The 24,116-nt window shown below is 40.6% G+C and overlaps 1 protein-coding gene across 1 annotated transcript; it reads left to right on the forward strand.

Annotated features, from left to right (window-relative positions):
* The first annotated feature begins 4,046 nt into the window (after positions 1-4,046).
* On the forward strand, positions 4,047-18,273 carry tdrd15 (tudor domain containing 15). The gene is made up of 4 exons (XM_008118283.3): positions 4,047-4,311; positions 7,695-13,819; positions 14,670-14,755; positions 14,962-18,273. The coding sequence occupies exons 2-3, from the start codon at positions 7,700-7,702 to the stop codon at positions 14,718-14,720; spliced, it is 6,171 nt and encodes a 2,056-aa protein (XP_008116490.1). The 5' UTR covers positions 4,047-4,311; positions 7,695-7,699; the 3' UTR covers positions 14,721-14,755; positions 14,962-18,273.
* Positions 18,274-24,116: the final 5,843 nt, after the last annotated feature.

Genomic DNA, 24,116 nt, shown 5'->3' on the forward strand with positions numbered 1-24,116 from the left:
GCAGTGCAGATCCAGCCTAAACTGACCATTTAATGTAGTTTGAATCTAGCTTCAAACTGCGGCAGCCAGACAACAAATTGCCACAAAAAAGGCATGAAAGAAAGCCCTTAACTGACATCACTACTCTGTGGTCTGTCTATTCACTACCCGAGCCTCAAACTGGTTTCAGGATTTCCAATCTAATCATCTGCACAGCAAAACCATTTTTTTCACTACCAGTGTGAAATTGACTGAAGTGGTCATTGTATTAGGAGCCTTTGGGAAAGTGAGATCAACTTTTGCAACATTCAGTGTCTTGGAGGAAAGGTTGGAATCTATATTCAATAGACAAACAAATTGGTGGTCTTTGGATCTTTACATTTATTGTCTCAGAAAAGAAGATGTTATTCCTTCATCACAAGTATATATGGAAACAGAAAAAGTACAAGATTGACACCATAGAATGAATACAGCTTGGCAGCACCCTAACTTCCATTGCTCAATTCTATTGAATCCTGAGATCTGTAATTTGGTGAGTTACCAACACTTCTTTACTGAATAGGCTAAATATCTTGTAAAACTACAACTCCTATAAATTCCATTGCATCGAGCCATTGGCAGTTAATGTGGTGTCATACTGTATTATGTCTAAAGTTTAAATGCACCCCGACTGTGGTTCTGCCGATATTTTTGAAATGCAGTACACACTAAAGCATATGCTCGATGCTATTAAAAGAACAATGTCTCATCCTTCACTCAGACTCTTATTTAAAATATTAGGGACAAAAGTTCATCCGTGTATACAGATATGCAAGAAACAATCTTTTGAAATAATTTGGAGGTAGGGGAGTAGAGGCCATTACAACAGCCATTATTGAAATGTGAATCTTTTAGAATGGGGTCTCTGGGTTACATTCTCAGAGGGAAGGGAGAGTGTGAAGATATTGAATGAAATGGGAATGCAAACACTTCCTTGCCACAGGGTGGTAATGTGAATTGGTAATGTGGTGCACAGCTATAATAGCTTTCTCTTGGTTTCATTTCACAGCAGTAGTTCCCAATATTCTCTAATATGAAAACATCATGCAAATTTCTGAGCATCCCTTATTCAGAATTCCAAAACTTTTTCCGGGGGTGGCTGAGTTAGTGACAGCCTTGCATTTTGGTGGTTCAATGTACACAAACTTTGTTTCAGCCACAAAATTGTATACAATTACCTTCAGGCTAAGTGTATAAAGCGTCTATGAAATATAAATGAATACTGTGTTTAGACTTGAGTTGCATGACCAAGAGTATGTACACATATGCAAATATAGATAAGTATTTCAACATCCAAAAAACAAGAAAATCTAAAATACTACTAGTAACAAGCATTTCAGATAAGGGATACTCAAACAGTATCATCTATTTGGGTGTGGGGAAGTACAGTACAGACACATTGTATATTACCACTGATACTGATTAGTACATCTGGTGTAGTGATAAGGAATATTCTCTGCCCAAACCATCTTTAATTCACCATTAAGTAAGCTTTCTAAATATTTGCCTGCCATCTAGTGGCTTGAGTTTACAAATGAAGATATGAAGAAAAATGGCTGTTTCATTTTACAACTCACAGAATGATAAAGTAATAGAGTTGGAAAAGACCACATGGACTATCTAGTCCACCTCCTTCCAAAAGCACAATCATAGCACCTGATAGATGGCCATCTAGCCTCTGTGCAAAAGCCTCCAAGGAAGAAATTTCAATCACACTGTGAGGCAGAGAGTTCCACTGCTGAAAAGCTCTTACAGTCAGGAAGTTCTTCCAATGACAACACATTGAACAGTTCTTCCAAATGTTATATTATATATTATTAACTGCATTTCTATACCGCTTTTCTCACCCCTGGGGGGACTCAAAGCGGTTTACAACATAATAAATGGCAAAATTCATTGCCTTACAAATATATAAATATATATAACATACCTAAATAAAATACATACTACTGTAGATTAAATCCATTAAAACTATAAAAACATCAAACAAAGACATATGTATAAAAACATAAAAATGTTCAGGTGGAATCTCCTTTCCTGTAATTTGAACCCATTGCTCCAAGTCCTAGGCCCCTTCTATACTGCCATATACAATCCAGATTATCTTCTTTGCACTGGATTATATGGCAGATTAGAAGGGGCCTAGTCTCTAGGGCAGGGGTCCCCAAACTAAGGCCCGGGGGCTGGATGCGGCCCATCGAAGCCATTTATCCGGCCCCCACAACACAAGGGCAAAAGGGGGTTGGGCTAAATGACCCAAGAGGTCTCTTCTTCTCTTCCAACCCTTCTCCTTCTCCTTCTCCTTGTTGTTGTTGTTCTTCTTCTTCTTCTTCACATTGAGACTGGGTGGCCATCTGTCAGGGGTGCTTTGCTTGTGCTTTTGGTGCACAAAGGCATAGGGGGATTGGACTAAATGTCCCAAGGGGTCTCTTCCAACCCTCTTTATTATTATTATTATTATTATTTGCACTATTTTATGCATTATTGCATTATTTTATGACACAGCAAACAAGATAGATATGCTGGATTTCGTATCACAAAATTACAAGTCGAACACTTCCCAAGTGTCTAGGACTGTGTGACGTATTTTCAGATGATGCGCGCAGATCCCAGTAGGGTGGCCTTTTGCAGTTGGCAGATAGTAATTTTATTATTATTATTATTATTATTATTATTAACATTGAGGCTGGGTGGCCATCTGTCAGGGGTGCTTTGCTTGTGCTTTCAGTGCACAAAGGCAGAAGGGGATTGGACTCAATAGCCCAAAAGGTCTCATACAACCCTCTTTTTGTTGTTGTTGTTGTTGTTGTTATTGCTCAGTGGCCAACTATAGTCCGGCCCTCCAACGGTCCGAAGGATCGTGAACTGGCCCCTTGTTTAAAAAGTTTGGGGACCCCTGCTCTAGGGCAAGGAAAGCAAGCCTGCTCCCTCTTGTCTGTTGGAAGCAAGTGTGAATGCTGCAATTAATGCAAAAAGAATCTGCGAAGCCCACCTTCTCCAATATGAACTGAACCACCTAAACTGGGCTCTACAGGCCAATGGATACTCCACCATGGACATCAGAAGAGCTGCAAGGCTAAGAACAAGCCAGGAGAGGAAAGACAAAGATCCACCCAGAGGAAAGGTGTTCTTACCATACATCAAGGGAACCGCAGACCGCAAAGGGAAGTTGATGAAGAAACACAATCTACAACCTATCTACAGACCCACTAAGAAAACCCAACAAATGTTACATTCAGCAAATGACAAGAGGGATCCTCTCACCTCTGCAGGAGTCTACCGTATACCATGCAGCTGTGGACAAGTCTACATAGGGACCACCAGGCAGTAGCATTGCCCAAACACGAATCAAGGACCGTGGAAGGCACTGCAGACTCACTCAACCAGAGAAGTCAGCCATAGCAGAGCACTGGATGAACCAACCTGGATGCAGCATATGATTCAAGAACACAGAAATGCTGGACCACTCTAACCACCATGTCAGACCACACAGAGAAGCCATTGAAATCCACAAGCATGTGGACAATTTCAACAGAAAGGAGGAAACCATGAAAATGAACAAAATCTGGCTACCAGTATTAAAAAACTTTAAAAATCAGGATAGGAAATAAAGAACCACACTCAGAAAAAGGAGAATCCCAGACATGAAACAGTCAGTCAGCTAATGCCTCCCAACAAAGGATTCCCCCAGGCAGGGAGCAGCCAGGCTTTGAAGCTGAAAGACTATTCAATCATCATAATCCTCACAACCACCACCACCACCATTATATATGGGTTGCTGTGAGTTTTCTGGGCTGTATGGCCATGCTGAAGAAACATTCTTTCTTGACATTTCACCCACATCTATGGCAGGCATCCTCAGAGGTTGTGAGATATGTTGGAAGCTAGGCAAGTGGGGTTTATATATCCGTGGAAGGTCCAGGGTGGGAGAAAGAACTCTTGTCTGCTTGAAGCAAGTGTGAATGTTTGGGCGATGCTGCGTTTTGGTGGTCCCTATGTATGAACAGGATCCCAGCTGCATGGTATACTTCCTGTTTGTCTTTTGAAAACGGAGGAAGCCTAGACAGCCAAGCCAGCAGGAGAGAAGATGGAGGAGGTGCAACTTCAATCGCTGCCTTGGGTCTTATTTCTCCCACAGCAACAAAAGCAGGAGCGAATCCTCCCTTCTTTGGGGAGATAAGCCCTCTTGGCCGAGGCGGGGCCTTTGCCTTTCCCCCGCCTTGATTATTTAAGGCCAGACGTCCTGTCCTTGCGCAGGGCCGGTTGGAAGGAAGGCCTTGGTGAGGAATGTCGGTGAGTGGGTTTTATTGTCAAAGACATCGCCTTTCGTTCTTTTGAGAGTGCGGCGTGGAGAGTAGCCCTTTCTCTCCTCTTTCCTTCCTGCCTTTTCTCTCCTCTTTCAGGCCTTCCCTTTGTCTTCCTTTTCCTTCCCCAAGCTTCTGCTTTTCAAGCCTTAGCTGCGCTTTATGGGGCTTCCCCCAAGGGGTTATAAAAGGATTAGGCTTATTTCTCTGCTCAGAGAGAAGGCCCCTTGTTTCCAGGAGGGTTTACTCTGGAGTCAGCGTTTGAGGCGTTTTAAGACCCCTTCCACACAGCCATGTAACCCAGAATATCAAGGCAGAAATTCCCACAATATCTGCTTTGAACTGGGTTATCTGAGGGCCCTTCCACACAGCCCTTTATCCCAGAATATAAAGGCAGAAAATCCCACAATATCTGCTTTGAACTCTGAGCCCACACTCAGACATTGTGGGATTTTCTGCCTTGATATTCTGGGATAAAGAGCTGTATGAAAGGGCCCTGAGTCCACACTGCCATATATTCCAGTTCAGAGCAGGTAATGTGGGGTTTTTATTCAGCTATGTGGAAGGGGTCTATGGCAACTGAAATCTATAGAGTGGGGGGTTTTGTCTTCATTGTAGAATTAATGCAGTTTGACACCACTTTAACTGCCATGGGTCAATGCTGGGGAGTTGCACTTTTACCAAATTTGAAAGAGAGTGCCAAGGCCTACTCAAACGGCAACTCCCAGGACTCCACAACATTCAGGGCCATTCCACACAGCCACATAACCCAGAATTTCAAGGCGGATAGTCCACAACATCTGTCTTGAACTGGGTTATCTGAGTCCACACTTTCATATAACCCAGGCTCCTTCCACACAGCTGAATAAAATCCCACATTATCTGCTTTGAACTGGAATATATGGCAGTGTGGACTCGGGTAACCCAGTTCGAGGCAGATTCCCAAACGGTGGCTTTCCAGTTGTTTTAGACAGCACATCCCATCATCCCTTATTGGCCCAACAGGTTGGGGTTTATGTGGGTTGGAAGTCAAAAACTCCTGGAGGTTTTCCCAAAGGTTGGGAAGGCTACACTGTAGAAGGGATGCCATGTGATACCACTTTTAACTGTACCTGCTCAGTGTTATGGAAAGCTGGGTGCCCCCCTTCCACACAGTCGTGTAACACACAATATCAAGGCTGAAAATTCCACGAGATCTGCTTTGAACTGGAATATATGGCAGTGTGGACTCAGATAACCCAGGGCCCTTCCACACAGCCATATAACCCAGAATATCAAGGCAGATAATCCACAATATCTGCTTTGAACTGTGTTATCTGAGTTCACAGTGCCATATATCTCAGTTTAAAGCAGATGATGTGGGATTTTGTTCAGCTGTGTGGAAGGGGGCTGGGATGTGCATTTTGCTAAAAATGGTGTCACATTGTATTAGACCTACAGCAAATACACCCATGAAGGCTGTCAGGGTCTTATCACAGTGATCTTAACTCCTATAGTTCGAGTTTCCTGTGTTTGATTGTTTGAGAGGACTTCATTTCCCATAATTTCTGACCATTGGCCAAGATGGCTGGGGCTTTTGGGAATTGTAGTCTGAATGGATTGTATTTGGGGCTCTTCACTAAAATGCAATGCTTCTTTAAATGCCATAGCTGTAAACTGAGGTTCATGTTTTCACACTAGATATAATTTAATTAATTTTAGGTAGTATGATATAATTTGATATATATGTGAGTTGAATTTGGTATACAGTGTTCCCTCACTACTTCGCAGTTCACTTTTTGTGGATTGGCTGTTTTGCAGTTTTTCAATAAACTCTAAAAGAATATTATAAATAATAAAAAATTACAATTTACATCCTAAGGAAGGGAGGAAGGAGAAGCCGAAGGGAGAGAAAAGGAGCCCAAGCGGCAACGGGAGGAAAAGGAGGCGATTTATTAACACACTATTGGTTGATAAAGACTTAAAATAGTGTATAACTACTAAAATAATGTATAATATTAAAATAAATATAGTGTCCCTACTTTGCGGGTTTTCACTTATTGCGGGTGATCCTGGAACCTAACCCCAGTAATAAGTGAGGGAACACTGTATGCGGGTATATTTTGGTATATGCTGGTCTATGTTAAGTCTTGGATGGCCGGTACTGTATTTGTATTTATTGTTTTATCGGGCATTAAATGTTTGCCTTTTTGTCGTTGCAATCCGCCCTGAGTCCTCTCGAGGAGATAGGGCAGAAAATAAAGATTTATTATTATTATTATTATTATTATTATTATTATTATTATTATAGTGATGTCCTGTGGAATACTGGGATTTATGGTTTCATAAGGCCCGAGAGCTCATTAGCTGATAATACTAGCTCCCCCTCCCCCTTGACTCGCAGTCCCAGAATTCCATAGGTTGTACCCATGGGAATTAAGTCCCCTTCTACCTTCCATATAAAATCCAGATTGTCTGCTTTGAACCAGACTGTATGGCAGTGTAGACTCATATAATCCCGTTCAAAGCAGATAATGTGGATTCTCTACTTTGATAATCTGGATAATATGGCAGTGTAGAAGAGCCAAAAGGCCTTTCCACACAGCCGTATAACCCAGAATATCAAGGCAGATAATCCACAACATCTGCTTTGAATTGGATTATCTGAGTCTACACTGCCATATAATCCAGTTAAATGTAAAGTTTACACAGCTGTGTGGAAGGGGCCTAAGAAAAACCTATTACATTTATGAGGTTGCCACAAACCAACAGGCAACTTGAAGACCTGCATTCATACCACAGTCCTCCCATGTTTTCCCCCTTGATTTCCTCCATTTTTATATATAATTATAGTGTCACCACACAATATATATTTGAGCAAGATGTTAGTTAATTCAATAACATCTCTGTACACTTTTATGTATTTTTGCCAAATTGGGTGACTTTATTTTGTTCCCATCCTGTTATTTGTCCCATTCTTGAAGTTTTGTTGTACTTCCTCATTTTCTGCAGCAAGGGCCTGGCCCTGAAGATATTTATGCTTGTATAATATAATTTTTAGAATTTCTTAAAATATAAAATATATTAAAAGTGGAAAATAAGTCTTCACAAGATTTCCTGACCACCCTCACTGCTTCATCACAGCAATGCGATTTTGATGTATTTTTCCAGGAAAACATTCAGACCTCATAAAATAGATCGCCTAATATGGACAAGAGATGTTATATGTGCAGTGAAATATTTTACTGGGTATATTAAAATTTTTATGAGTCTTTGGAAGAGATGTTACTGTTTTGAGTTGATTGAAGTTAAACATACCTTGGACTCTGTTTAGGGCAGTCCTAATTTTTTAAAATGTTATTGATTATGTCACATTTTCTATCTTTTTTCCAGTTGAGATGGATTCATCTTTTTCAACAAAATTTCTGGAGGTGGACGTGAAGGTGACTGACATATACTACCACCCAAATGAAGTTCTTGTGAAATTTCAAGGGCAGTATTACACAGAATGTGAGCTTGACTACCACATACTGCAAAGTGAAATTCAGCAAGTGCCAAAGGTGAAAGACAGCATTGGCATTGGTGAGGCTTGTTTAGTCGAAGACCCAAGTTCTGGAGAATGGTCCAGGGGAAGAGTAGTACAAAAAAAGATCTATATCTATGAAGTATTTCTGATAGACAGTGGGAAAGTATTGACAGTTCATGAAACTCATATTGCTTCTGCCACTGATGAGCTGTTTCAACTGCCTCCAAAGATGGTTTTGGGCATTTTTGCAAATGTGCTACCAGTTGATGAGAAATGGACTCCAAAAGCTTTGAATTACTTTTCGGCATTCAGAAACATGCGAATTAAAGGCCAAATACAAGCCATTCTTCCACATCAAACATTTCTCCTCGATGTGCCCAAAATAACAAATGATGTTGTTGACCTGAAATTGGGAAAAGTTGTTGATGGAGATACATTCTGCCTTATTGTAGAAATGTTAACAGAATTTCCAAAGGAGTCTCTTTGTAAACAAATGCCAGATCTTCTGCAGCAGAAATACACAAAGCCAGACTCTGTATTATTCAGTGCTGGAACTGAACCAGAACAAATTCTGCAAAGTCTTCAGCCACTCTTATCTGTTGATAAGATGGAGAAAGTAAAAATAACTGTGGCAGTTAGTCCAAGTAAATTTTACTGCCAGTTGCTGAGAAAGAAGGTGGATCTGGATATGTTGGCAACACGCATGTCTTCCTTTTATGAATTTGTTAACACAGAAAACGTTCTCTCCTTTGAGAGTCTTGGAGTCCTTTGTGCAGCAAGAAGAAAAAATGGTCAGTGGCACAGAGGGGTGATACAGCAGCTACTTCCTGATAACAAAGTGAAGGTGTGGTTTATGGATTTTGGCAGCTGTGAAGCTATATCACCCAGTCACATTTTGAAGCTTCAACCAGAATTCAATTCTATGCCTGGGTTTTCATTCGCTTGTGCACTCTCGTGTCTCAACGATCAGGAAGAAACTGTAAGACATAATCAACTAGAAATTTTTAAGGAGACACTGTTAAGGCAAAGTCCTATTTATGTCCAGATTGATCTTTTCAATGATGAGGAATGCTTGTATTATGTTACATTGCATAAGCACTCTATAGTGAATACTGAACACCTGCCTCAGGAAGATGATGTGGTCCCACAGTGTTGTCCTGTTAACAAGGAACCTTTTTACACATGCAGGGACACAACTTCTGGGGCCAGTATGGCATTTTCTGAATGTAGTTTCAGGAATACGTTAGAGTCAGGACATTCTTCAGATGAAAGGGTCTCTCCTTTAGTATGCTGGCCTTCAAAAATACCTTTCAAAACAACAGAAATGGAAATAGATTCTATCTGTCTTGCTTTTACAGTGCATGTTTTGAATCCATCAAGATTCTGGGTTCGAACTAATGATTGTCGAGATTCATTTGAAGCCTTGATGAAAAAAATAGCAGATGCATATGATGTAGATGAAACTGATGATAAGATTTTGAAAAACCCAGAACCTGGAAAGCTGTGCTGTGCCCGGTCTGGTCAAGATAAGCATTTCTACAGGGCTGTTATCGTAGAAGTGAAAAACAGAAGTGTTGCCGTTGGTTTTTTGGATTTTGGGAATACTGAAATAGTGCCTCTTTGTGATGTGAGAATTTTGCTCCCTGAGCTTCAGGAATTACCAGCTTTAGCTATATATTGTTCACTTGCTAATGCATTGCCAATTGAAGACGTGTGGCTGAATAAAGATAGCAACTTTTTTGAAAACATTGTGGCAGGCAAAGTACTCAGACTCCACCCCACTGCAAAAAAAGAAAATCAGTACATTGTCCATGTACAGTGTGAGAATGGCCCAGAGCAAGGTGATGTTCTCCAACTTATGGTTCAGGCTGGACATGCAGGATGTTGGGAAATAAAACAAGATCCACTGCTGAAAGTAATCAGTGTTTACACAGAACATAAAACTGAAAGAGCAAATATTAAATCTTGTACTCAGGAGAACAAAATTGTGACATGTAACAATGCTGGTCAGAATAAGAAATTATTGAAGATTCATCATGTTATAAAAGAGTCTGGTTTTAGTTCAATGCAGACAGAAAGCTCACTTTTCAATAAATGTGAAATAACATTTGAGAAAACTGACATCCAGAAGACTTATAAGGTGTTTACATTTGAACCGGGAACTGTACTTGATGTGGTGTGTTCTCATAGTTTTTCTCCAGGTCACTTTTCATGTCAGATCAAGAATAAATTGCCAGAGCTAAATAACTTGATGGAGCGAATTCAACTTTATTATAATGCTCAAAACACCCCATATGAAAATGGACACATTGCCTGTGTTGTGAAACATTCTCAGAATGGAAAGTGGTACAGAGCTGCAGTATTGAAACATTTATCAACAACTGAAGTTAATGTTTTATTCGTAGACTATGGCAACTGTGAAAAGGTTTTGCTGAAAGACCTTCGAGCTATTATTCCAGATTTTCTGACACTGGAAAGTCAAACATTCACATGTTGTCCTAATATAGTCGCTAAATCCTTAATCTTTGACCCATTCAGCTGGTCTGAGAAGGCATATAGTGATTTCCAACATTTTATCTCATCTTCCAATGAGCTACTGACTTGTACAATTACTGCACTAATTGTGAAGAGTCCTCATTATCTATATTATGTGGTTGAGTTGCGGACTCCATTTACTAGTTTACAGCAGTTTCTCTTAGAACGTGGTCACATACAATTTGACTCTTTTGAATTTGCAAGATCACTCACACCATTTCTCTCTTTGCATAGTTTCTACTATTCACTTTTTAATATAAAAATTGGAAATGAAGAGGAGGTGTGTGTGAGCCATATATGCAGCCCTACAGAATTCTATTGCCAGCTTACTAGAAATGCAGAGGATATAGACAAGCTGTTGAAAAAAGTTACAGAGATTATCCAAATGACAAATCGTACAGACGAAATAAGCACTAAGATATGCTTGGCCAAGTACTTTGAAGATGGCCTCTTCTACAGAGCTTTAGCATTTCCCGTGGAATCATCAGATTACTATCAAGTTTACTTTGTGGACTTTGGGAATAAACAGTTAGTAGCCAAAAATGAATTGGTTGCTATTCCAGAACATGCTTCAGAATTATTCTTCACCCCTATGCAAGCTATTCGGTGTTATCTGTCAGATTTAAAAGATATAGAAATCCCACTTGAAATAAACAAGTGGTTTGAAAAGAATTACTTGGGGGAAAATCTGAAAGCAGTGATAGTGTCTAAAGATTCTGATGGGCAGCTTGCTGTGGAATTGTATGATAGAGATCTACAAATAAATAGGAAGATAAAAGAATTATTAAAGCAAAATAAGTGTAACAAGGACCTAAAAGTTATAAGCAAGGGTAGAGAGAAATCAGCCATGAAGAAGAAAATTATACCTGAAGTAAAGTTAAATGAAGATCGAGCAAATGTTAAAAATAAAGTTAAAATGAACAGAAGTTCAGAAAACAATGCAAGTGGTGAGAAATTCTATAAATCTGGAAAAGAAATCCTTGTTCTTCAGAAACAGCCAGTAAGGCTCCCACTAAAATCAAAAAAGGCAGAAATGCTGATTCAAGGAGTTAATCGCCCTAATAAGAAATTAGATGTGCATGAAAATAAGACGACTGAATCACTTGTACTGCCATTAAGCTCGCCTAAACAAGAAAGGAGTAGCGCTTGTAGGGAAAAGTACTCCAATCTTAAGCAACATCCTATTAAAGCAAATTCCAAAATTTTAGGTTACATTTCCTTTGTAACAAATCCATTAAGTTTCTATGTTCATTGTGCAGAGCATGAAGATATGATTGTGAACCTTGCTGAGAAACTGAATGAAGGCATGCTGACTCTAGAACCAGAGACAGTTGCTGATCTTGAGATAGGTGATGTTGTTTTAGCACAGTATGAACTTGACTGTTGCATATATAGAGCTGTTGTTAAAGAGATTAAATCAGAAGAGTGTTTTGAAATAGAGTTTATTGATTATGGTAACACATCAACAGTGAATTCATCAAAAATCTACAAGATGGAAAAGGATTTTTTAAAATTTCCAAGACTCAGTATACATTGTTTTCTTAGCAAAGCCAAAGATAAAAGTTGGAGTAGGGATGCTGCTGCCTACTTGTCCAGTAAAATAGATGATCAGCTGCTTGTGTTTGAGTTTTTGCAACAGCATGACCAGCAGTGGGAGATCAATGTGTTCTGTAACGGTGTATCTATAATAAGTGAGTTAATGCAAAGAGAGGTCAGCATAAATTTAGAGAAAATACCTGTGATAAGTCATCATCAGATCTCATCACAGCCTTTAATATCAGGTGCTGATATTTGTAAAAATTGCCCAGCTGAAAAAACAGAACATGAAAATATGTGGCAAAGTCTGTCTCAAATTCCCTACCAAAAAATAAAACCTGGACAGAAAGAAATAGGCGAAATACAGTATATGTCAAGAAATGGAAACTTCTATGTAATATTGAATAAGGATGCACAAATACTTGTTGATTTAAGTGTGATGGCTGCTCAGGAAGCTAGAAAGAACTTTTCAGTTGCAGTAGAAAATATTGCAGAAGGATTAGAATGCCTGACAAAATCTCAGGAAACCTTGAAATGGTATCGCTCTGTAGTTGTTAAAAAAATTTCAAATCAGCATATGTTGGTATTTTTCATGGATTTGGGAAAACTTGAAATTGTGTCAATACATGATGTACGGATGCTGAGTGGCAAGACCAGAAGTGTTCCAAGGAATGCGGTGCTTTGCAAATGGATTTGGATAGAAAATGTGGGCAGTCTGTTTTATGAGACTATGGCATCAATTTTAAAACAGCATATTATAAAGTTCCTATTTCTTAAATACCTCGAATTGGCTTCTATTTGGGAAGTAGATATTTTAATAGATGAGATTCTGCTTTTGGAATATTGGAGTCAACACTTTTTGCATAACTCTTTAGAGAGATCCAATATATCAGAAAATTTACTGATAGATAAAACAGTGCCAGAATTATCATTCAGACCACATTCAGTTGTGTGGACATCATTCCAGACGAATAGACAGTATGCTGGATTTATCACATCAGTCACTGACCCCTCAGACTTCTACATTAAATTAGAAGATTCCTTTAAAGATTTGCACACATTGTTTATGCTACTGTCCAGCCTTCCAGAAAACCTGCCACCAATGCCAGAGAAGTTCATTGTTCCTGGTGCCTGCTGCTTGATGAAAACTGAGGCTAATGCAGAATGGAACAGAGTTGAAGTTTTTGAGATCTCCAGAGTTTCCAATATGTTAATACTTACTTTTGTTGATGATGGATTATCAGGTTCCATTCCTATCTCTGATATCCACAAGTTGAAAATTATCCCAGAAAAGCTGCTTAGCTTACCACGATTAACTTATCCTTCTTGTTTGTTTAGAGTGTCACCTGCTGGTGGAAATAATTGGAATTATGATGCAAAACTTAAATTTCTAGAATTCTTGAGGAGAAAAGATCTCACATTCCAGTTCAGAAGGCACCACCATGGACTAAAACTAGGGGTAGATGTTTTCTGTGAGCAAGACAATGCAGCAGACACATTGGTTTCTTCTGGTTGTGCAGTGTATACCACAACAGATTCTTTTGAGTCAATTCATTGTTCAAACACTGGCTTCTTGAACTCACAAAATCTTTGTGACCTGTCTCAGGCATCTGATCAGAAGAACTCTAATGCAGGAAGTTTATTGTCAAATCTACAAAAACTAGATTTGCCTTTCAAAAGTGTTGGTGATGACATTTCAAGAAAGAATCCTTCCAAAAAACAACGTTCCAAGAAAAAAAGAGACCAGAAGACATTTCCTTGTGATTACAGAATAAATGATGGAATTTGGTTTAATTTTGACAAAGGGGTATTTGACCATCTTTGTAACAGAAAACAAACTGCTGTTTCTGAGCTGACTACCAAGATTGCGAAGATACAGGTTCACGAAGAGAGCCAAACACACAAATACTTAATGAGAGAGGTCAGTTTCAAATGTTTCTTAAAATGGCTTTTGCTCCTTTTGCCCATTTTAGTTGCCAAGTAAGACTGAACTCTGGAGAATTGTTTCTCAAGTTTTGTCTATAACAAGAGCAGTCAAAAGTGATAACTGTGTGGTTTGGTATATTGATATGTGGATTGTACCAAATTTCCAGAAAATAGCTAGGCAAACTGTGTGTGAGAGAGACAGGGAAGACAAAATTTATAGCACAACATGGAAAAATAGGTGCAGCTGAACCCAATTTATATACGGCCATTGATTTTTAGTATTACTTCTAATAGTGTCTCCAAGGCCCCATCCAAATTGGCATATGATGCAGTTTCAGAGTGCAGTTAAACTGCATTATATGCTAGTGTAGATAGGGCCCAAGTCAGGATTTTGCACAAGATAGGCTAGGGATGGATAAAAAGTAGATTAGGGTATAATTTGGTAAGATATGTCTAATTGTAAAACAACAGATTCATTGCTTTCAGTTGAACAGTAGCAATAACAATGTATTTGGGGCAGTTCAAGAACAGACATTGTTGTGAAATGACTGAGTTCAGTTTAGTGTTAATACTATAAATAATTTTATCTGCTCAGAATGATCTCCAGAGAGCCTTGTTCTTTAATTCTAATAGCATCCACGTGGTTCTGGCTGATTATTCTTAGCGTTCTCTTTAAAAACCAGATGTAGATCTGACAAATCTACTGTCAGATCTGCTATCCCTAAGGAGAAAAACTGCTTTCTAAACAAGTGGGTTGGGATGAAACATTAATTCAGAAGGCCTGAGTGCTTCCCCCTCTCTTCTCCATATGTTACACTTCTTAACCTCTCTCCTCTACTTTGCAGGAATCGATCCAAGTGCCTGCAGACAGGTCCTCTGGAAGTTTTTATTTCTGAACACTACCTTAGAAATTAAACATAAACAATTTCAGGTAGGTTTGAGAAAATAAAACTAAACAGCAAGATCTGTTTGAAACATACCCTGATTCTTGAGAAAGTCTTTGGAAAAGTTATTACTTAATATTTAATAAAACAATTTTTGCTCTATTTGATTCCTTCTCCCACCAAACAAAACCTAGTAAACAAATGCAGTTTGTACTTCTGTTTATATGTTTTTCTTCTCTGATTTTCTTTCCAGGTAAAAACCTGGTTGAAAGGATTTGCAGTATTGGAAACAAGTAATCGTTTTGGACATCAGTCAACTAATCAACTGTTTTACAGGGAAAAATGCCAGTGTTTGCTATGTAAATATTCCAGCATACTCAATAAGATTTTAAGAAAAAAATCTATGAACTTGAAATCTCAATGAAGTATTGCTACCAGTTTTTCTTCCATTGTATTGAATCCTTTCTGACTTAATTGTGCTGTTTATCAGTTTGTTGAATATTGATTAGTTTTTGAAATAATAGAGGAAGGGAATGCTATATTTGTTTCTTACTGCCTCCTGTGATATTGGTGGACATAGGCTAATCTTTTTTTAAATCCCTAATGATGGTTGGTCATTGTCTATACTTTTAAAAATGGACAATAACAATCAACTAGTTTATGAAACACGCCACTAAATTGTACTTGTTAGATATACTGTGATAGGCTGTTGCTGAAGATGGAATTGCTTGTACATAAGACTACATAAGAAATGCAGTAGTAAGAGAAGCAACAGCCTGTGTCTTGATTCCTGAGATTTTTGGATTTTTTAAGCACAGTTGTATACTCTTAAATACTCTCCTGCATTAAGAACGTAGTCCCATGCCTTACAAAATGTCATGACGTAATTGATCTGATACAATTTAACTACAGTATTTAAATCTTTTGACTCCTATTAACAAGTAATTTTATTGCTTGTTTTAAATTTATTGTTAGTCACCATTGTTCCCTGTATTGGGGGAAAGGTGAGATAAAAATAAAGTCAATAAATAAAATTACTGTAAAATACAGATCAAGTTACAAATTCTCACATGTTTTGACATTTTTAACATTCCCCTTCTCAGGTGACTAGGAATAATCACATATTAACTGAGTACAGATATTAAAAATCTAGCTACAAAACATTAATATACATGAATGTAATATATGTTGATATGTTTATCAGTAAGATATTTGATATATCTTGTATACTAGGACAAAGTTTCTCTAAATTATCCAGCACATTTTATTGCATATGTGTCATATGGAGTTTATATATTTAGTTATAAGAGAGGCCAGTGCTGAATGTTCATAAAGGCATTTTATGTGCTCCCATAAATGGTAATTTTGTAAATGTTAGACATTCATTTATTTGTTTACTATTTGATTGTCTTTGTGGATTTGTCCACAACTACATTTGAAAGGGGAAGTGCCGCTTAAGGCTTGATAGATTTCTGTTTGAAAACACCCCCATCCTGAGCTTATTAGAGCTGGTTTATTTTTATTTATGTTATGTATTTACTTTATTTTTTTATCTTGATTTTCTCCTGATACAGGGATTCATGGCAGCTAGCAATAAATGTAAAATAAAAATGGCAATTAAATAGTTTTCAGCAATCCTACACACAAATGTGATTCATATACCTATCTAAGGACCTCATCACAAAGGCCCATGAATTTGCCTTACATTGTAGCGAATCCACGGGGTCCCAGTGGAGGGCGTGGAGAACCCGTTGCTCCATGCCCCACATTGTTCAACTTACCCCAACCCCCATCTCATGGCGATGAACGTTGCTTCCTGGCTTCTCCCCATTGCCTTGAAGGCAACACGGGAAGCTTCCGTGTTGCTGCGGCAGCGGCATTTGCCCCGTGTGCTACCCTTTCCCAACAGAGCCTGGCCAGAAGTACACGTGCATTATGTAATGGGCTTTGTCCTGAAAGGAGAGAGCAAGCAGCATACGAAGGGCAAAGTAGCCTATCTAATGAGGTGGTAAATCTACATAACTCATTGACTTGTGATGCATCTATCTAAATCATAATATCACTGACCTGTTGTCACAGACAGAACGCCACCAGATAAAGTTCAACACAGTTTATTAAAGTTACAGAACTAAAAAGTGCCCGTATGAAACAAAGGACTAGGCAAACACTTGCCTTCAGTGTAAAAGATACACAAAAAAGACTCCGCTAATACCTAAAGCGGTTCAAAAGATAAACCGGATTAAATGGGAGTTTAATCCGGGTTAAACAGAAAATGCTTACTTCAGCCCGGCAATTTAAACAAACAAAAGTTGATAAAGACTCAAAGAAACATAAAAAGCTGGCAGCAGATTCCTCTCTGCTACTCGAAAGCTGCAAATGAGTAACTAAGGTTGTTACTCCTCCGTGCAACAAACGGGATCCGGATCCAAGCACATCAATCAGGGTAGCAACGGTCAGCAGGGTCCCAGTCCGGTCCGAGGTCGAAAGCCAGGTACAGAGGTCTTTAATTCACCAATTCCACCGAAAGCCACAGAAGGGGTAGTCCGAGGTCGTAGTCAGTCAGTCCGTCCAGCGTCAATCCAGAGTAGGCAATTAATGTCCGTCAAGAAGACGACGGAGGTCCAAGCTAATAAGATTAAACACAGGTTGCACAACAAAAGCCCACACAGTTCCTCCCGCCGTCTATGCCCAGTGTCCTTGGTAACTTACGTATTCAGCAAGCGAAACACACCCGTCTTCAGGAAATTCCCAACAAGAGCCCAAGCGTTCGTCCAGATTACCTTGCCCAACGCAATTAGCCCTGGATTCAAAACCCCATTTTATGCCAGTTTACAACTCCTCATCGCTGTCAGCTGTTACCCTAATTCCAGGTGCCTCATCATCCTCATCAGAGCTAAAACACCTTTGACTACGCCCCACAGCATCCCCAGCTGTGGATCCCGTTCCATCCCTCCAACTTGTCCACGGATCCGATCCTGCAACCCGCCAGTCGCCTCCCACACTACCATTGCCGGTGAGACCCAAATCCTCCCTCACACGAGTCCATTCCATGTCATCCTCCTCTGAGCTAACCACCTCTTCCTCCATTCCCTCGGTAAAACCCTCAAAGGAGTCTTCGTCTGTTGGTTCTGCAAATAAGTCCCGCAGCCGTTTCCTTTCTCGCTCCTCAAGAGAGTCTGACTCTCGAGGAGTCTTACGACCACGTCTCCCAGTATCGGAGCCATAAGGCTCAACCATAACACCTGTTTTAAGCAGTGCCTCGAAATGATGAATAGAAACTGTTAATTCTGACAGTTGTATTTCATCTGTAGGGCTTCCCATGCAACAAATCTTAACACCAAAGAAGAATATGGGCATTTGGTTTTTGTTTAAACTTCCTGTATAAACTCAAACTGTGTACTGGTATAATCTCATATGACTTGAAAAATTCTGCTGTAGCTGAATGTCAATTTTAAAAAATGTATTAGGACACAATTGAATGTATAAAAGCATTAGTACATAGTACTAAAATATTTATGTTTAGCCTTTATAGCTCTGCTTAAATAAAAACATGTTCTAATTTTAATGATCTGAGCTACTTACGGCAATAACAAGAAATCTATAGTAAAAGTTGAGGTCTTCTTGCTTTTCATTAGGACACTATCTCTCTGCTTCTTCAAAGTTTTCTTGGTAGTAGAGATGAATAAGTATTTTAGAAATCGAGTGCTATAAATTTAATGAGGTCTTAAGGAGTCAGGAAGGTGGGTAATCTGTTCTATTGTCATATGGCCCAGAATATAGAATAAGATAGGTGCTTTTGTTATAATTGTTGATGCTATTTTAACATGAGAGCAGGATGGAATTGGCCTTGCCTTTTTTTTATCAGTGATGTGTACTTAACATTGATGCATAAGTCCCTGTAGGAATTCAAGGACCAACAGCTGGTGTGTGTCTGCACTAGATAAGATACAGTGCAAAGCATGCTTAAATATTTTGCATCCATTTTCTCTTCACTAAAGTAGGTTATAGAATACAACTATACTCACAATATGTAAATACAAAATTGCAGAAGGAAACAAGATAATAATTTATTTCAAGTACGTCAAAGTACACAACAGTAAATAGTAGCTGTACAATTCAAAGATTAGTTAAAATGATGTTTGAATTAATCAAAAGCTTTCTGAAAGTCATATTTTGAATATTTAAGGAAAACGTTCTGTAGAAATAGTGGGCACATTCAAGTTACTTGTTGACTTATGGTGATCCTATGGATTTCATAGGGTTTTTCTAGGCAAAGAGTATTCAGAGGTCATTTTTCTGTTTCTTTGTCTGAAATATCATCTATAGCACCTATTATTTGTTGGTGGCTTCATCTTAGTCAGGGTGTCAAACTCATCTTCACTGAGGGCCACATCAGCGTTATGGTTGCCTTCAAAGGGCCAGTTGCAATTGTAAGACTCTTATAAATGTAACTATGTTGCGTTGACATGGAAAACCTCATGGGCCACATAAAATGATGGTCAGATTCAGCCCATGCATCTGGCATGTGTGATCTAAGTACTATCTGGGGATAATCTTGCTTAGCTTCCAAAACCAGATTGGATTTTGGAAGGATTTTAGGGTGGTCAAACCCTAAAGAAGTGACACAGCTGCCAAAAAGGTGTTTTTGCTCTCTATTATGACCAAGTATAGCTCAGCAAGAGCAGCAAATGAAACAAGGCCTCTGTTGTTGAATAAATGTACCTGGAATTGAATCCAAAAATATTCTCCTCAGAAACTCATCAGAAAATAATGGCACAATGTATGTTGGCTATTATCCTTACGTTTTAAGATCATGCTTTAGGGACAGTGAATCCTTCCAGTAGGAAATAGTTCTTTGCTTGCATCTACAAAAGCTAGCAATGGCTTTCTGCACCTGTAGGGAAAGGAATTTGGATGTATTCTGTTGTGGGACATAAATGAAAATCTGGCTGTTCTTTTCTAGAAGTAAAGAAGTTAGGAAAATCCCTTTGATCTAATTCACTGCAGCTTTGGTATTGATTACATTGGGCAAGGTTGGGCTGAGCAATCACCCTCTGTTAAAATTATTGCTGGTTCTGAAGAAGGAGTGGTCGTCCTATACAGTTTTTTATTGTTTAAAGGGGCAATGTCATTTATTATTATTAGGCCACACAACCTATCCTGTGATGGCAATGTGCAGCAGGCATAAGCATGGTTGTCTGCAGTGTGGCATCTGTGATTTACGTTTCCCTTTCCTAGGGAGTCTGTGCTTTGGGCCAATTGGGGAGTGGCATGCAGTGGCCGAAGTGTGATTTCATTGGCTGCTAAGGCCAAGCAGAATGAAAAATGGGTTTCATTTTTGGATCCAATGGTACTGAACAATTACCAGCTGATCTCCAACCTCCCCTTCCTGGAAAAGGTTCTGGAGCGGGTGGTTGCCTCTTAGCTCCAGGGATTCCTGGTGGAGACTGATTATCTGGATCCAGCACAGTCCGGTTTCAGACCTGGTCATGGCACGGACACTGCTCTGATTGCCTTGGTGGATGACCTCCGCAGAGAACTGGATGGGGGAGTGTGTCCCTGTTGGTTCTCCTGTACATCTCAGTGGCTTTCAATACAATTGATCATGGTATCCTTCTGGGGAGGCTGTCTGGAATGGGTATCAGGGGCACTGCTTCTTGGAGGATTGCACACAGATGGTGAAGCTGAGAGACATCTGCTTGTACCACTGGCCCTTGTCCTATGGGGTCCCACAAGGTTACATTCTATCTCCCATGCTCTTTAACATCTACATGAAACTGCTGGGTGAGGTCATCCGGAGTTTTGGAATTGGATACCACCTCTGCGCAGATTACACTCAACTGAACTACTCATTTCCACCAAACTCCAAGGAAGCCCCCTGTCTTCTCTGTGTTGGACTGAATGAGGTCTAACAAGCTGAAACTTAATCTAGATAAGACAGAGGCCCTCCTGGTCAGTCGCACAGCCAGTTGGGGTATAAGGGTGGCAACCTGTGCTTGATGGGGTTACACTCCCCCTGAAGTCACAGGTCCACAGTTTGGGGGTCCTCCTGGACTCAGTGCTGACACTTGAAGCTCAGATGTCGGTGGTGGCTGGGAGGCCTTCGCACAATTAAAGCTTGTGCACCAACTGCAACCGTACCTCGAGATGTCTGACTTGGCCACGATGGTCCATGCGAATTATAGAGAGTGGACCACCCTCCTATAAAAACAGCTCCATTGGCTGCCAATAAGTTTCCAATCCCAATTCAAGGTGCTGGTTAAAGCCCTAAACAGACTGACCTTTGTGATCATATTGCTTACTACGAGCTTGTGGTGGAGGCCCTCCTCTCGCTCCTGCCACCATCTCAAATGTTGGTGGGGATGAAGGAAAGGGCCTTCTCGGCAGTGGACAACCGCCTCTGGAACTCCCTCCTGAGAGAAATTAGACTAGCCCCCACCCTGGGCACATTTCATAAAGATTTGAAAATCTGGTTATTTCAATGTGCGTTTGACTGAATTGACATAAATTGATGACTGTCTCTTACCCAGCTACTACACCTCTTCTGGTCCATTCAATAGAGTGTACAAGATACTGTGGTTTTACAACATTTGCCTTGCCTCCATTCTGAACAAGCTCACTGAGCCTGGCTATTAGTTCGGTTTGAAGTATGTTTTTAATGTATGTTATGTGCTTTATGATTTTATGTCTCATGTTTTAATGTATTTGTGTGGTTGTATTTTATTGTGTATTGGGCTTGGTTCCCATATGAACTGCCCTGAGTCCCTTCGGGGAGATGGGGCAGGATATAAGATTAAAGTTGTTGTTGTTGTTGTTGTTGTTGTTGTTGTTCGTTTGGGCTGGACATAGTTCTGTTTAAACTGGCTGCTTTTATGGCATTCGACTTCTGAGCACCAGTGCAGTAGATAACGACACTGGCAGCAGAGACAATGGTTTTGAAGAACTTGGTAGAGTTGACAGAAGGAAAGGCTACAAAGATAACGTCTGTAGTGAGCTGGAAGTTGTAGCAAGGGAGTTCCAAGGGAAGGAGGCAGCAGTGACAGAATTCTCGGTAGATTTGGCAGGCTGGATAGCCCACCTAGGTAGTATGACTGATAAGGCCACAGAAAGACCAGAACACCATTACTTCAATAGCCGTTTTATAGGCTAACCAGAGATCATCACTGGGGTGGGGGAGTCAGGGGAAAAGACCAATGGACTGTGGGTTTTATAAAAAGGGAAATATAGTATTTCCCTGCTACTATGTTAAAGATTACAGGGCTAGTTGACCAAGAAGGTGGTCCTGACCCTCTCCACACACACTTCATAATGTACAGGATAAGACATTCCAAGTTTGATCAAATGGGGAAGGGGTGGATAGTTTATTTGCGGGGCCTGCAGTGAGGGGAACTGTGCCTTGTAAGGATTTTGATGGGATCTCTATGCATTCACGGTGTAGACCAGGGGTCCCCAAACTTTTTAAACAGGAGGTCGGTTCACGATCCTTCGGACCGTTGGAGGGCCGGACTATAGTTGGCCACCGAGCAATAATAATTAATAACAACAACAACAATAATAAAGAGGGTTGGAAGAGACCCTTTGGGCCATTGAGTCCAATCCCCTTTTGCCTTTGTGTGCCAAAGGCACAAGCAAAGCACCCCTGACAGATGGCCACCCAGCCTCAATGCTAATAATAATAATATAATAATAATAATAATAATAATAATAATAATAATAATAATAATAATAATATAGTGGGTTGGAAGAGACCCCTTGGGCCATTTAGTCCAATCCCCTTCTGCCCTTGTGCACCGAAAGCACAAGTAAAGCATCCCTGACAGATGGCCACCCAGCCTCATGTTTAATAATAATAATAATAATAATAATAATAATAATAATAATAATAATAATAGTAAGGGTTGTAAGAGAAGAAGAGACCCCTTGGGTCATTTAGCCCAACCCCCTTCTGCCCTTGTGCCATGGGGGCCGGATAAATAGCTTTGATGGGCCGCATCTGGCCCCCGGGCCTTAGTTTGGGGACCCCTGGTCTAGACCCTAACCTGCTATTTTATACTAGGTAGGTTCTTCACTCATTTTCAGATGGTATCAGTACTAAGATTAGCTTTAAAATAGATGGGGCTGCGGTGGCAGAATGTAGATGCCATTATTTCAAAATCGGAACTGCTAATAGGCTTGCTGAGTGTGGAGTCCTAGTGGGGACTGTTATGAGGCTGGAGAGATAGAAGCTTGTGTACATTATATTGTTTATAATTTCGACAGGCTGTTTGTAGTGTATGTTTCTTTTATCATGCATGGTAAGCAGCAACAGTTTGGCAGACAGGAGGAGAGTTTACAAGAGGGAGAAGAGAGTAACTATGATTTGCGAAGTTTGGCAGGCAGGAAGAGAATTTACAAGAGGGGAGAGGAATTCTGTGTGTCTTGGGAAGAATGCAAGATGCATGTCAAGCAGCGAAATTCAATTAGACAAAAGGTCATTTGGGTATAAGAGTGGATTTTGTTAGAGCTGCAGTCATGAACACTTCAAGAAAAAGATTCCTGGGCACACCGGGGGGCAGGGGAGACTGGTTGCAACTGTTGCAAATTGGCTTTTTTGGCAGTTGGCATGAATGCTTTATGTGAGACTTAGAGTGGCTGTGCCCTCATGCACTCATAATGAAAAGTGGGAGTTCCTTTTGGGGATGAATGGGCTATGCCAGCGTTTCCCAAAGTGGGCACTACCACCCCCCGGTGAGCGCTGGAGCGATACAGGGGGGCGGTGATGGCACCTATTAGGACATGGGGCGGGGCCAGAGGAGGGGCGGGGCCTCTTCCCAAGTGCCGGAGACAGGGCTGAGCCCCTGAGGCACCTGTTAGGACACACAAGGGGCAGAGCTATAGGAGTGGGCGTGGCTTCTTCCCAAGAGCCTGAGACAGGGCTGAGAATCTTCTATACCTCTCCGGAGGCACTTGTTGGGACACAGTGGGCGGATCTAGGGAAGAAGGCGGGGCCTCCTTCCAAGAACCTGAGACAGGTCTGAGCCTCTGAGGTCTTTTAGGACTAAAGGGCGGGGCTAGAGGTGGGGGTGGGGCCTCTTCCAAAGAGCGCGAGACAGGGCTGAGCCTCTATATACCTCCCCTGAGGCACTTGTTAGAACACAGGTGCAGGGTACAGAGGTTCAGCCCTGTCAGGCACTTGGGAAGAGGCCCCGCCCCCTCCTCTATCCCCACCCCCTGTGTCCAGAACAGGGATAAAAGCTCAGCCCTGCCTCAGAACTCGTAACTCCGCCCATCCCAGTCTTGGCCACGCCCACCTCCCCCTCCCAGCCCTGCATCTTGCGCTTGGGGAGAGGCTCAGCCCCGCCCTCTTGAGCAGGAGCCACGCCCACCCCTCTAAGCCATGTCCCCCTTTCCAGGGGGCACTGAGTCATT

The sequence above is a fragment of the Anolis carolinensis genome, chromosome 1 (assembly GCF_035594765.1).
Source record: "Anolis carolinensis isolate JA03-04 chromosome 1, rAnoCar3.1.pri, whole genome shotgun sequence".
In the NCBI taxonomy this organism is placed as follows: domain Eukaryota; kingdom Metazoa; phylum Chordata; class Lepidosauria; order Squamata; family Dactyloidae; genus Anolis; species Anolis carolinensis.

Bases quoted from the DNA above. Each gene is read 5' to 3' on its own strand.
- tdrd15 (XM_008118283.3), top strand. From the start codon at position 7,700: ATGGATTCATCTTTTTCAACAAAATTTCTGGAGGTGGACGTGAAGGTG. The intron at 13,820-14,669 runs GTCAGTTTCAAA...TCTACTTTGCAG, and splicing joins ACAAATACTTAATGAGAGAG to GAATCGATCCAAGTGCCTGC.